The 15,199-nt window shown below is 45.5% G+C and overlaps 1 protein-coding gene and 1 pseudogene across 3 annotated transcripts in view; one reads left to right on the top strand and one right to left on the bottom strand.

Annotated features, from left to right (window-relative positions):
• The first annotated feature begins 601 nt into the window (after positions 1 to 601).
• TAB1 (TGF-beta activated kinase 1 (MAP3K7) binding protein 1) overlaps positions 602 to 15,199 on the top strand; it is a 33,980-nt gene continuing 19,382 nt past the window's right edge. Inside the window, exons 1-3 of one of the 3 annotated variants that reach the window (XM_038550519.1) lie at positions 648 to 721; positions 2,104 to 2,169; positions 13,954 to 14,122. In XM_038550519.1, the coding sequence (XP_038406447.1) occupies positions 14,090 to 14,122 (33 nt within the window). In that variant the 5' untranslated portion in view covers positions 648 to 721; positions 2,104 to 2,169; positions 13,954 to 14,089. Of the gene's footprint in view, positions 722 to 2,103; positions 2,170 to 13,953; positions 14,123 to 15,199 lie in introns of all 3 variants that reach the window. The other 2 variants (XM_038550520.1, XM_038550518.1) reach the window with 2 other exon arrangements.
• LOC100684822 lies at positions 6,194 to 7,191 on the bottom strand (annotated as a pseudogene).

Here is a 15,199-nt window from a genome sequence, read left to right as displayed (position 1 = left end):
TTTTCTTCCTAGCATTTAGCCCACCTCGAAAATGATTTATGTACGTAAACGGTGTCCTCCCCAATGAAAACAGTAGCTTTCGGAGAGTGTCTTTCCTGCAGCTTCATCCCTATAGGGCCAGGCATGGCCACCTAATGAATATTGATGGAGTAAATGAATAATTCACCGGGCCCCAAACCCTAAGTGTCCATAAAGAACCCAAATCCTAGGAATCCCGGGTGGATCAGAGGTTTAATGCCTGCCTTCAGGCCAGGCGTGATCCTGGAGACCCGGGATCGAGTCCCACACCGGGTTCCCTGCATGGAGCCTGCTTCTCCCTCTGCCACACACAGTCTCTGCCTCTCTTTCTCTCTGTGTCTCTCATGAATAAATAAATAAAATCTTAAAAAAAAAAAACAAAAAACAAATCCGGTGTCTGAAAAGCATCCTGGAGAAAATGCGCAAATAAAATGGGCGAGAGGCAACCACTTAGGCAAGCCCTCCCTCTTCCCTCTTCCTCCGGGAGAGAAAGGGCAGAAGACGGCGCCTGCGCACACTCCCCGACCGCCCCATCCCCCTTCGGCCGCGCGGTGGCGCTGCGCGCGCGCTCCCGGCGGCGCGATCCTCCCGGCCGGCTTCAGGCCGCTCTAGCCGCCCTTCTCGCCTGCTCTGCTGGGAGGCGGGCGCAGCCGCGGGGGGTCCCTCCAAGATGGCGGCGCAGAGGAGGAGCCTGCTGCAGAGTGTGAGGAACCGAGCGGCTCCCCGGGCTGGGGGTTGGGAGCCCGAGGGGGCCCTGTCGGGTGCAGGCGCCGCTCCCTTCGGCCTGGCGAGGGGTGGCCGCCGCCCTCCCCTCTCCCGGGCCGGCCCCCCCTCACCTCCGAGGCCGGGGAGCGCGTGCAGCCGCGCGAGGCCCGCGCGTGCGCGCTGCCGCCGGCCGTCGGGGGCTGGGACTCGCGGTGCTGCGACCCCGAGCGTCGAGGGCGCGTGGAGGGCGGGGAGCGCCGTGCGCGCGGCGGCGGGGTGCCGGGCGGGGAGGCTAACCTCCCGGGTTTCCTGCCAGTTGCTTTACGTTGTAAGCTTAATTTATGTAACAGCCCCGGGAGGTTCCCGTTTGACGGGTGAGGAAACTGAGGCACAGAGGCGCAGTCCCTTGCCCAAGGCCGCGCAGCCAGTAAGTGGCAGTGACCCGAGTGGCAGCGGGTTCTGGTCCCGGCTTGGACGCACTATGCCTCAGTTTCCTTCCCTGTCACTGAGACTCCTCCCCCCCCCCCGTCCGGACCCTCGCGGGTCTGCAGCCGCTGCGTCCTCCTCAGGTGCCCAGGGATGCACACACACCTGGGCGCCCGGCGCCTGCACTGCCCTGCGCGCGGGGGTGCAGCTTCCCTGGACCCTCCCCAGGTGGGGGCCGGCTGTTGCGCCTGCCTGTGGACCGGTGCCTACGAGGAGTTCCAGCAGCACTTATCACAGGGTGCCAGGCACTCAGTAAATAATTGTAGAAAAGCCTTCGCAGCCATGTCCAGTGCCTGGCCGTGGCCTCACAGAGGTGCAGCAGACATTGGCCCTCCTGCCCTTGAGGGTCTTAATTAAGGCATCAGAGTCGGAGGGAGGGGTGACCTGCAGTTCTGCACACTAGTGACAGGCTTCGTGTAGGCTGTCTTTGAAATTGGTCTCCCGGTGAGGATTGCTCCCCTCCTCTGTTAGCCGCCCCTTTATTGGGCTGGTGCTCTGCCTGTCACCTCGTCATGGAGTTAGATAGTCCTGGTCCTCTGCTTTGTAAGCTTCCAGAGGGCAGAGCCTCTGCCAATTTCCCATTGTGAAAATCCCAGGAATACAAGCAGGACTGTAGTGAATGCTGGAAGTGGGAACTACTGTGGGGCGGCTTGGCTTGGTGAGGAGAGTGACTTCCAGCTCCTTCTCTTCTGGGTGTGATGGGGCCCAGAAGACTCAGGTTAGACAGAAGCTTTGCTAGTGCCAGCTCGTGTTCCTGGGTAGAAGTGGAAACTTTTAAAGACAGGATAATTAGCTTTAAGCGCATAGTATCGTGCTGAAGGGTAAGAGGATGGTAGCAGTGTCCACATGAGGCCCCTCTCACCCTAATGATGATCAAGCTATCTCTGCTCACAGGGTGTCTGAGTGTCCAGCAGTGTGTGATTGTCCAGGCTCGCTGACCTCTCCACTGGCCTGAGTCTGGTAAGGGCAGCTCAGATAACATCATTGAACAGAGGGCTGTAAGGGCTACTAGGCTGTGGTTGCAGGGCCTGGGGACACAAAGATAGGTAAAGTGTGTGCGCACCCTCAGTGCGTTTGCAGCATAGGAGGAGGAGCCACCTACCACTAACATAAGGAGGAAGGCACTGGGTTGTCAGTGTTGAGGGGCTGTGGGTGGCCTGATTTGACTGGGTCAGTGGAGGCTTGCAGGGAGGCCTGGGGATTTGCTGCCAACATGGTGCTGGGAGGGTGTGCTGGGGCCAGATGGCAGAGCATTGAGGAGTTTCACCTTTGGTCCCCAGCCAGCATGGTACCTTAAAAGTCTTTTTTTTTTTTTTTTTTGGTACCTTAAAAGTCTTGAAGAAAAGAAGAGCTTTTGAAGATAGCTTGATGTGTCCAAAGGAACTTGGGCCCTTCACAACCTAACAAAAGTACAAGTCTCATATGGACTGGGGCAAGCCACTTAACATCCCTGAACTTTGGTTCCCAAGAGAAAGGACTCCCAGGAGCATTATTAGGATTCACTGAACTAACACATTACAGTCCTGGCCTCACATGGTCACAGACCAGCATGAAGTTTCACCTTTGGTTCTGAGCACTTACCATGTGGCAGGCACAGTGTAGGTACAGGGGACACTTTTCCTCATGAAGCCTCTGTTCTAATGAGGGAGACAGTAACGATGAGTAAATACAGATTCTAAACAACACAATATCTGTAGCATCAGGTGTTGTGAGAATAGTCTGGATTCAGAGAATGGTGGGGGGAGCCTTTTAGAGTGATAGGGGAAGACCCTTCAACATTTGATGGGATGAAGTAGGGGATTTGGGAGGGGGTATTCCTGCTTGAAGGAATAGGGCTGCAAAGGCGTATGTGTTTGGGGAGTGCCAAGGAGGCCAGCGTGGCTGGAGTACGTGGTGGGGTGCGGTGGTAGCCAAGGTCCCAGGGACCTTACAGACACTGTGGACTTTGGATTCTATTCTAAGTGTGTTGTGAAACTGGGTGCTTTTTAGGAGGGCTGTATTTTGGAGGAAGAGCTGTTAGGATTTGCTGGTGGATCAGATGTGGGGGGGCCTGACAGGGGAAGAAGATTCTAGAAGCACTGCAGGGCTTCAGTGCTCTTTACTGGGATAGGGAACCCTGGAAGAGGAGCACATTTGAGGCTGGGAGAATCAAGAGTTTGGTTTTGCCTGTGCTACTCTGTACTTAATTATAAAAAGAAAAATCAACTTGAATTTAATGTTTTTACCTTAGAAATCTTAGTTTGAGCAGCTACATCTACAAGACCACAGGCGCTAGCTCTCTATTTTTTCTAATACACATAAGAAATATGCCCCCATTTTAAATGTCCATTAGGTCATCACCTACAGCCATCACATCCGTGGTCAGAACGTGGCCCAGCTGCTCCAGCACACAGTGAGTGCTCCACAACTATTTAGGAGTCCCTTTAAGAATGTGCTAGGACTATATTTGTGATGAAAACATAGAGAGCCTTTGATGCAAACCCTACTGGGAGAGGTGGGGGCCAGGAGCTGAGCTGGTCCCGGAGGAGTGGAAGGCAAAGGGCGTCATTCAGAAAGACAGAGATGGCAGGAGGCACAGGGCATTTTAAGCTATTTGGAGAGAAAGAACAGCTGCCTCCCTCCCCTCCCCTGAGCCATCTTCCTGGGGGCATTATTCTCTCATTCTGAGCTTCCTTTTTGCCTCCGAGGAATTCGGGTGCTTTCAGCACAAAAACACTCAGCCTTTTCATACTATAATTTGATATTCAAGCTGTAGCCTAGACTTGGAACCAGTCTTTGTCCGCTTCTGCTGCCCAGGAGTTTGAGATGAGTCTCTGCGGGGGCTTTCATGGACTATTATTCTGTGACACGGTTGCGTAGGTGTGTGAGGTTGCTTGAAGTGAATGTGCACATGGAGTTTGTAACCCTTTTAACCAGTTATGGGCAGTTGGATCACCAGAGATACTTCTCATACCAAAATAGGAATTTTGGGAACTCCCTCACACAGGTCAAAATCAGGCTTTTGGAAGCAGCCTCCTTCCTCACCATATTTTGTGTTCAGCTTCTTCGGGAGACACCAATTTGCAACCCATCAAAGAGTTAAAGTGTCGCAAGCTCATGGTGGTCTGTATTTACGCAGCTCAGTGACAAGGCTATGTGAGCGCCAGGCGCCCCCTTCTCAGCTCGGTTCCTCGCCCGCTGGTGCTGGCAGGCCTGGCATTTGTGGGCGTGGGAGAAAGTATGCGTCAGAGTGTGCCGGGGTGGGGTAGGGGGTGGTTTTGTGACTAGGAAATACACGACCTTTCTGAAAATTGTTCAGAACTGTGGAGGAAGGAAGCAAGAGACTTGGCAGTGGGGTGCGATCGGCAGCGGAAGGTGGGACTGGCTAATCCCCGATGGAGGGGAGAGAGCCAGGACAGCAAGGTGGCAACTCGCCCGGCCACAGCAGCATCAGAGCCCTTTCTGGGCCACTGCTCAAATCAGGGAGGACCGAGTACTCTCCCACTCCCGCATGGGCAGAACCTCCTGGAATTCTCTGGCCACTTGTCATTGAACGTCTGAGGTACTGTGGGGCCTTCCACGGAAGGAGCTCTCATAAGTAGATGAGAAACTGTCCATATATCATTGGATCCAAGACACCTTTAATTATAAGGACCTGTCATTATTTTATATACTACTAAGAAAGAAAACACACTGCTAATTAACTTGTAACACACCAATTTCAGGTATTAAAAGATTGAAAATATATGTCTTGGAATCAGTGAAATAAGTAGCTGATTAAAGTTACTAGGCTAGGGATCCCTGGGTGGCTCAGTGGTTTAGCGCTTGCCTTTGGCCCAGGGCCCGATCCTAGAGACCTAGGATCAAGTCCCATGTCGGGCTCCCTGCATGGAGCCTGCTTCTCCCTCTGCCTATGTCTCTGCCTCTCTCTCTATGTCTATCATGAATAAATAAATAAAATCTTAAAAAAAAAAGATACTAGGCTATAAAACAACAACAAAACAGAGGCATCTGGCTGGCTCCTCAGAAGAGCATATGTGATTCTTGATCTCAGGGTCGAGTTCAAGCCCCACTTTGGGTGTAGAGATTATTTAAATAAAAAATAAATAAATAAATAAATAAATAAACAGTACCACGCTGTAGCATGAGTTGCCAAAACACTAGACAGTGAGTGACCAGTATGCCTAGTAAGCCACTAGGATGGATTTCTCAGGGAAGAGGTCCTGTAGCCTTGGGCAGTTATTTTCCTGGAGTGTGGGACAGGTACAGTGAGGGGGGTTTGGTGTGTGCTGACATAAAACTTATTGTTACATATTGCACAGGTTATTTGTTTTTCAGTTCTCTTTCAGACTGATGAGATCAAGAGGTAAAGACTTGATTTGGTCCTAGTGTGTCCTTAACACCTTTCTGATTCTTGCTAGTCCTCGCCCACGCTTTTTTTTTTTTTTAAAGATTTATTTATTTATTTATTTTTAAGATTAAAAAAAAATTATTTATGATAGACACACACACACACAGAGAGAGAGAGGCAGAGACACAGGCAGAGGGAGAAGCAGGCTCCATGGCCGGGAGCCCGACGCAGGACTCGATCCTGGGACTCCAGGATCACGCCCTGGGCTGAAGGTAGGCACTAAACCACTGAGCCACCCAGGGATCTCCTAAAAAGATTTATTTATTTATAAGAGACACAGAGAGGCAGAGACATAGGAGAAGCAGGCTCCCTGCAGTGAGCTGGATGTGGGACTCAATCGCAGGACACCAGGATCACAACCTGAGCCGAAGGCAGATGCTCAACCACTGAGACACCTAGGTGTCCCCAAATTTTATTTTTAAGTAATATGTACACCCAGGATGGGGCTTGAACTCACAGCCTGGAGATGAAGAGTCACATGCTCCACTGACTGAGCCGGCTAGGTGTCCTACTCCCACATTTAAAAAATATATATATTTTTAAAGACCACTTATTTTAATCAATGTCTATTTCAAATTTTTTTTTACAGTAGAATAAATACTTGTCTTGATGATTGTAGATACGTAAGGCTGTTTGGTAGCATTCAGAACCACCACAACAATGGTGGTCTTCCTGACTGGTGTGTGGTCTACGGTAATTATAAGGGATTACTTGTCTGAAACTGCTGTTAAACCAGCAGGACTGCATTTATGCATCCATCATCTTCAGGATTGTTGGTAACCTGGGCATATTTTCCCCAAATAACTTTGCCTCTTTGTGTCACAAGGCCCAGCTCACTCATGTGAGGTGATCAGTGACAGTACCTTTGTGGTAATAACACCCAAAGTTGTATATAGTGGGGATGAGGGATTCTTTTTTACACCGAATATTGGCAGGCAAAAGGTGGCTTTCAATTCAGGATGTGTTACATGGGCCTTTTTGAAACGTAAGCCCATTGGCCTAATGAATCTTTCATATTTAGGTGGTTTTCTAGTAAACCCGTCTCCAGCAAAGCAGACTTTAGTGACCATCCTCTTCCACGCTTTCTTTTTTCTCTTTCCTGTTTGAATTACTTTTAGTACTTCTGTTTCTTCCTGAGCACGAACTTTGGGTAAAGGAACTTCCCACTTTCCTGCTTTCTCTTTTCATTTTTGTTTAATCATATTGGAAAGTACTTTAGCTTGGGACTGCCCCTCCCTGTCCAGTAGATATACAGGTACTGCTCCTTGTGGAATCTTTTCATCATTCTTTTGTTTGGTGTTTCTCTTTTCATGCATCTTGATAGTCTTTTTCATTTGTATTTTTTCAGCATGGTGCTGTTTATAATAGAGCTTAGCTTTCATACCAGTCATCTTTTTCACTTTCTTTGAACGTTCATGAGCATCTCAACCTTCTTTCTTTCTCTTTTTCTCCTGGTAATCCAAATGATAGCCATAGCGCTTCCCGTGTAACTCAATATATATTTTGTAGCATTGTGATGAGCTGCCAGAGGCAGCTGCTGGACTCAAAGAGGCTCTCAACCTTCTCTCAACCTTCAGGTCTCCCAGGTCCATGAGCTAACTCCACCCATTTTTAAAAAATTTTAACGGAACAGGGCTCTAGCTCAAAATCTATAGCAGGCAGCAGGCTCAGCTAGAATTTAATAATCTTGTTTTGTTTTCATTTTTTTATTATCTTCAAGATATAGTATTACAGGTTTTCTCTTTATCATACTGAAAAGGTTTATGTTCAAAATGAAATCATTTGAGTAAAAGAAAATGTGGCAGCATAAAGAAAAAATAGGTGGGTTAATTTCTTGAAGATAGTAAATGGATGGTTGAGGTGTGGGAAACATGGGCCTCTGGTGCTGGTTGGATTTGAGCAGGGCCTTTGGAGGTGGATGGGGCTCAGAAAGAGAAAAGGGGAGGCCTTGGAATGCCTGGGTGGTTCAGTGGTTGAGCATCTGCCTTTTGCTCAGGTCTTGATCCTGGGGTCCTGGGATCGAGTCTCTCATCAGGCTTCCTGTGGGGAGCCTGCTTTTCCCTCTACCTATGTCTCTGCCTCTCTCTCTCTCTGTCTCTCATGAATAAATATATAAAATCTTTAAAAAAAAAGAAAAGAAAAGAAAAGGGGAGGTCTTGCCTCACACCATGGATACTTTTTAATATTCTTTTGGGTAATTTTTTTCTTACTTCTCCTTTATTTTAGTAGCAACCCAAGTCCCAATTGGCTAGGAACTTTATGTTTAAAGACTGTCAGTGTGAAATAACTAGGACTGTGCTCAGTCACTTTCATATGTATAAACAGTTGATTTGATTTTAAGTGTATGCCTGCTTCTGTGGCTGTACCTGTAGGGTCAGTGGCCTCTTGGTTTGAGATCCCCAAAATACATTCGTCCTTTCAAGTAGAGCAAACCTTTGGTGACGGTGTTACTTCCCTCCTGAGTTGGTGCCGACACCTCCTGCTAGAAGTAGGTTAGCTTCGCATGTTTTTTGTTCTGCTCACAGCTTTTCAGAAATCTTTTGGAACCCTGCGTAGGCCTTATCTGTACAAGATAGACAGCTGGGTGAGATTGTTAATCTTCAAAGGTAAGATTCAAAATTATGTCAACAGACTGGAAAGCTGAGATGAAAGCATTAAGATAGAATCCAACTAATGTAAATTTAGGTTTAAAAAATCCTCTATAGGAGTGTGGTTGGGGGAGACCGACTGGAGAGGACCTCAGAGGAAAAAGACTTTGTTGTTTTAGTTGACAGCAAGTAGGCATTTTCACATGGAGGCTAGATGTCCATCTTTTCTTTAAGTGTATATAGGCTTTTGGTTTTTGTGTCTTGATTTTTCTATCCTACCACTCTATTGATTTCTTTTATTTGAGTTAATTTTAATATTAATTCTTTAGATTTTCCAAGTACTATCCTATCAACTGCAGATGGAGATAATTGTACCTCTCCAGTTCTGAAGCTCTGCTTTTTTTCTCTTATCTAATTGTATGGGCTGACACCTCTAGTTCAATGTTAGGTATGGAGAAGGTGGGCATCTTTGCTGTGTTTCTGATCTTTTTTTTTATTTTTTTATTTTTTTATTTTTATTTATTTATGATAGTCACACACACAGAGAGAGAGAGAGAGAGAGAGAGAGAGAGAGGCAGAGACATAGGCAGAGGGAGAAGCAGGCTCCATGCACCAGGAGCCCGACGTGGGATTCGATCCCGGGTCTCCAGGATCGCGCCCTGAGCCAAAGGCAGGCGCTAAACCGCTGCGCCACCCAGGGATCCCCTGTTTCTGATCTTAATAAGAATACCTCTTGTGTTTCCCCATAAAGTAGAATTCTGGCATTGTTACCGACTGAAGTATACACGTAATGACATGTTAATAACGGAAGTATCCATTGGGGCGTCTAGGTGGCTTAGTAGGTTAAGCGTCTGTCTTTGGCTCAGGTTATGATCCCAGAGTCCTGAGATCAAGCCCCACACTGCTTCTCCCTCTCCCTCTCCCTGCCATTCCCCCTGCTTGTGCATGTGCTCTCTCTCTGTCAAATAAATAAATAAAATCTTAAAAAGAAAGAAAGAAAGAATCTGTTGATTACTGTTTTCTTGAGTGTTATTATTGGGAATGCACAGACAGTCCTAAAATAAATAATAGCACTGGAGTCCATACCCATTCACCTGAAAACCAATTGCTAGTTAATGAAATAATATATAGTTGACCCTTAACATGGGTTTGAACTGTGCAGATTTATTCCATAAATACAGTAAGTATAAGTGTATGTTCTTTTCCTTAGGATTTTCTTTTTTTTTCTTTTTTTTTTTTAAATTATTAGAGAATGTGTGCATGTGCACACGCATGGGGGGAGGGCAGAGGGAGAGGGAAGAGAGAATTTTAAGCAGACTTCACACTGAGCTTGGAGCCTAATACAGAGCTTGATCCCAGGACCTTGAGATCAGACCTGAGCTGAAACCAAGAGTTGTATGCTTAACCAACTGCATCACCCAGGGGTCCCATTCCTTAGATTTTCTTTTTATAAGAATTTTTTTTGGGGAAAGATTTTATTATTTGAGACAGAGTATGAGAGAGAATGAGGTGGAGGGGAGCAGGAGAGGGAGAAGCCAACTCCCTGCTGAGCAGGAAGCCCGACGCGGGGCTTGAACCCGGGACCCTGGAATCATGACCAGTGCCGAAGGCAGACCCTTAACTGACTGAGCCACCTAGGCACTCCTGATTTTCTTAATAGTTTCTTTTTTCTAGCTTACTTTATTTTTTTTTTAAAGATTTCATTTCTTTTTTTTTTTTTTAAAGATTTTATTTATTTATTCATGATAGTCACACAGAGAGAGACAGAGAGGCAGAGACACAGCAGAGAGAGAAGCAGGCTCCATGCACTGGGAGCCCGACGTGGGATTCGATCCCGGGTCTCCAGGATCGCGCCCCGGGCCAAAGGCAGGCGCCAAACTGCTGCGCCACCCAGGGATCCCTCTAGCTTACTTTATATAAAACATATGACCTACAAAACATGTTAATTGTTTATGTTATTGGTAAGGCTTCCAGTCCCCTGTAGCCTATGTTAGTAGTTAAGGTTTTGGGGAGTCAGAAGTCACACGTGGACTTCCGACTGTGCAGGAGGTTGGTGTCCTTAACACCTGCATTGTTCAATAGTCAACTATATTTCCAAAATATTGCCAGCTCAACCTTATGAAAATCAGATTTCCAAAAGAGCACATAACATCATAGAGGTGTCCAGGTACTAGTCATAAATACTGTCTGAAGAAGAAAGTGCTTGTAAGTAGATTGACCACCATCATACAGTTTTTTAGGTTTGGGAGAGCTTGTTTTTCCCCCAGAAGCAGGTGTGGCCTCAGCAGTCTGGGGCAGCATCAGCCTGCTCCCCATAGCAGTGTCATGAGTGTCCATCGGGAAGTGCTTCAGAAGAGTGATCCCTGTGCCCTGAAACACTGGCATGGGCAGTTGCTTGCTCATCTATTCCAGTTTGTTTCCTACCTTCCTTGTAAAAGACTCTTTCATTAGTGTTTTTCATAGCATATCTCACAATGTAAAGTGAGCCTATAAGTTGCTTGGGTAATATTTATTTTTTGCTGGAAAGTATTAGTTTGTTGGAAAGATTCAAGCCCATGGAAGCCTGTCTTGGTCCCTTGTGGGAGGTAGGGAATAGCAGAGGAAGCACCACAGTTGCAGTACCAGTGACAGGTTTACATCGTGGGAGATAATTTGTATTGTCCATCTCCTATTCAAGGACACATTCAGTGCATCTTAATCTTATTTATTTGAAAGTGTGAGTGACAGCACCAAGCAGAGGGAGAGGGGTAGAGGGAGAAGGAGAAGCAGACTCCCCACTGAGCAGGGAGCCCAAAGTGGGACTGGATCCCAGGACCCTGGGATCATAACCTGAGCTGAAGGCAGATACTCAGCCAGCTGAGCCATCCAGGTGCCCTCAGTGCATCTTAATTTCATCTTTAATCACAGACAGGATTCTAGAAAGTATAAATATCTTCTACGGTGCTTTAAAATAGCTGTGGCGCTTCAGAGTGCTGAATATTGGTCTCTTGACCCATCTTTTCAGGAGGAGGACATGGGACATGCCTAATTGGGGAGATGCTTTTTTGCTTAATCTCATGCTTAATTTCATTTGGATTGGAGGCAAGGGATAGACCTTAGCTGCTTTTGGAGATTGATTTACTAGGTTGCCTGAGACCTTTGTGAGGTCCCTGACAATGGTGGTATAGTAATCAGATCTAAGATCTAAGGGATGATTGGCAACAAAGCAGTTCATTGAAAAAATAATTATTTCTTTGACAGTGGACTCTTTCCAGTGGTGTGGAAGGGCTTAACCTTGTTCCCACCCAGGCACACATGTGCATGTATATACATGAACAGAGTACATGGACCCCTCTGGTCCACTGCAGAGGCCACACTGGCCTTTTTGAACTTCCTTAAACCTCACACACTTACTATTCTATCTCAGGGTCTTTCCACATGCTGTTTCCTCTGCCTAGAAGGTTCCTTTGCCATTTTCTGTAATGGCCACTGCTCTGTAATCATTTAGGTATGTATGGCTTAGGGGTCGCCTCTTCTGATCATTTCATCTGAAAGACACCCCACCATCCCTGGCTGTCTCCTTACTCTAATTATTTTCTCCATGTCTCAAATAGCTTTATTTATTGTATTGCATGTTTGAAGTTTCTTTTTCACTAGAAAGGAGACTTCAAACAAGGATCCTCAGTTCTTTTCTGCACGGTGGCTCCAGCACCTAGAATAATGCCAGCCTTTTGTAAATGCCCAGTAATTCTTATTGAATACATGTTTGTATTAATTGAACATACTGTAATTGCATAATGTCATGTGGGTTCAAAAGACTTAATTATATTCACATTTATATTAAGAGAGATATTTATATTGCTTTCAAATGAGACAGGTCAAGATTACAGCTAGAAACAATTTGTGTCACTGTGGAGCAGTGTTTCTTTTGTTGTATGTAGCTTGACCTAAATGCCTGGTGTCCTCAGAAGCTGAGCAGAATTTCAGCTCTTGTTGCTGTTTCTTTTCTACGGCTAGATTTCGGTGACATCTTCTTCAAAGGCTACTAGTAGACATGAGTGTTTTTTTGTTGTTGTTTTTTAAGATTTTAGTTATTTATTCATGAGAGACAGGAGAAAGAGAGGCGGAGATACAGGCATAGGGAGAAGCAGGCATGATGTGGTACTCGATCATGGGAGCCTGATGTGGAACTTGATCCCGGGTCTCCAGGATCATGCCCTGGGCCAAAGGCAGGTGCTAAACCGCTAAGCCACCCAGGGATCCCCAGACATGAGTGGTTTTTCAGCGATTGTGGTGACATAATGTGAATAAATCCTTTAAAGACATAAGTAAATTTAAAGATATGCCATGTTGATGGATTGCAAGTTTTGGAATGGTGAAGATGTCACATCTCATTGATCTGTAAACAATTCCAGTCAAAATCCCAGCAAGATTTTTTTTTTTGCAAGATTTTCTTGTAGATATAGACAAGCTGATTTTGAAATTTATATAGAAGGCAAAGGATCTAGGATCGCTGAAATAATTTTCAGAAAGAATGCAGCTAGAGGCAACCCACTACACGATTGTAAAATATAGATTATAAGTAAAATATAGATTTGATAATAGAGTTTAAAAACAGATTTATAAAGCTGTGGTAATCAAGAGCATGGACTTGGCAGAAGGATAGACACATGGATCTATGGAACAGAGTAGAGTCCAGAGATAGACTCACATAAATCCAGCTACTTAATTTTTTTAAAGAGGTGAAGAGATAATTTAATGGAGAAAAGACAGTCTTTTCAACAAATGGTGTTGGAACAATTTGATATCCCTTTGTGAAACAAAACTCAAAAAGTTAGACCTAAACTTCTGCCTTATAACAGAGATTAACCCCAAATGGATCACAGGTCTAAATGTAAAACTGTGAAACTCTGAGAAGAAAAACCTAGAAGGTCTCTGTGGCTGGTGCCAGGCAGACAATTAATAGACAGAACACTGAAAGCATATACCGTGAGAGAAAAAGCTGATAAAATGGATTTCAGCAAGATTAGAAACTCTTGCCCTGCAAAAGATACTAATAAGCAAACGAAATGACAAGCTACAAGGACACCTGAGTGGCTTAGTCAGTTAAGCGTCTGACTCTTGGTTTCAGCTTAGGTCACGATCTCATGGGTTGTGGGATCCAGCCACATTGGGCTCCCCACTCAATAGGGAGTCTGCTTGAAAGATTCTCTCCCTCTGCACCTCCCGTCACTCGTTCTCTCTAAGTAAATAAATAAATCTTAAAAAAAAAAAAAAGAAATTACAAGGTACAGACTGGGCAAAATATTTGCAAATCACATGTCCAACAAAGGACTTTATCCAAAAAACATAAAGAACTCTCAGAACTCAACAAGTGAGAAAACAAACAACCCAACTGAGAAATGGACATAGGAAAAAAAAAAAGTAGGTATAAGACTTAAAACACACTTAACCAAAGATGTGGGGATAGCAAATAAGCACAAGAAAAGATGCTTGACACCGTTATTAGCCATGAGAGAAATGCTGATCAAAGCCACAACAAGACAGCTCTACACACTTCTTGAAGTGTCTCCATTTAAAAAAGAAGACCATGAGGTGGTGAGGATGTAGAGCCTCTGGAACTCTTGTGCATTATTGTTGGGAATGGAAATAGTGCAGCACTTTGGGAAAGTTTGGCAGTGTCTTAGAAAACTAAATAACAATCTCATCCCTACTCTAGAGATGTGAAAAGTTATGTTCACACAAAAACCTGCCCATGACTTTATACTGGCTCTCTTTTATTTCCAGAAACTGGAAACAGCCCAGATGCCCTTCAGTGGATGAGAGGATGGGCCTCTGCATCCATCCCATGGAAAACTCTGCGTGAAGGGACAGATTTGCTGCCCGTGGCACCTTGGCAGGGGGGTGGTATTATCTCTGAGGCATGGTGCTGAGTGAGAGGAGCCCTTCCCAAAAGGTTGTGCCCTTGAAGACCTGGAGCATACGTAGTGATGGGTGCCAAGGGCTGGGGAAGGGAACGGGGGTCAATGCTCAATGGGACAGAGTTTCTGTTTTACAAGATGGGGAAAGAGCTATGGGGAGGATAGTGGTGCTGGCTACACAACACTGAATATTTAATACCACTGAACTGTATGCTTAAAACAGTTAAGATGGTGAATTGTGTTATGTGTGTTTCATCACAATAAAAAGAAAAAAGTGGTGTACTGCCTAATTTCACTTAAGATATTGTTTTTTAAAAATAAATTTAATTATTTATTTGAGAGAGAGAGAACATGAGCAAGTGGAGTGGGAGAGGGAGAAGCAGACTCCCCATTGAGTAGGAAGCCAGACTTGGGGCTCAATCCCAGGAGTTTGGGATCATGACCTGAGCCGAAGGCAGACACTTAACCAACTGAGCCACCCAGATGCCCCTATTTAAGACATTCTTGAAAAGACAACATGATGATTTGAGTACAAGTTGGCTTGCCAGAGATTAGGGGAGGGTGTGGCTACAAAAGGGTGACACAAGGGTCTGTTTTGAGATGATGGGGCTGTTCCAGATTTTGGGGCGGCAATCACACAAAATGCCTCTTAAAATTCATAGACTGGCATGCCAAAAAAAGTCCATTTTACTATATGTTAATTTAAAAATAAAAATAAACTCCCACACCCTGCAGAAGTTGCTGCAGGGTGCAAAGCACAGAACTAACGTGCTAGAATAAATGCAGCATGAAAGCAATTAAAAAAAAAGTCATAAAGTCAGTCACTGTCAGTATGTAAATAAACAGAACATGAAAGAAGCTTTGCCACAAAAGCTATCTGATTGCAAAAGCCTGCTAACGTGGTTTTCACAGGCTTTTTTGAAGACGGTTACTGCTACCTTGCAAGCAATGGCACACAGTATCCATGCCTGTTAATATGTCAGTACAGCGTCCCATCCAAACTAGCCTTCTTGCAGTTGACCTTTGAGTCTCCCAGTTGTTTCGGTTTGCTGTAGTTCAATCTGGTGATCCTGGAAATGCTCCTGTGAACTGGGCATGGTGCTCAGGTAGGG

This window comes from Canis lupus, chromosome 10 (assembly GCF_011100685.1).
Source record: "Canis lupus familiaris isolate Mischka breed German Shepherd chromosome 10, alternate assembly UU_Cfam_GSD_1.0, whole genome shotgun sequence".
Lineage (NCBI taxonomy): Eukaryota > Metazoa > Chordata > Mammalia > Carnivora > Canidae > Canis > Canis lupus.
Note: the sequence above shows the minus strand (reverse complement) of the source record. Positions and strands in the feature narration are given on the sequence as shown.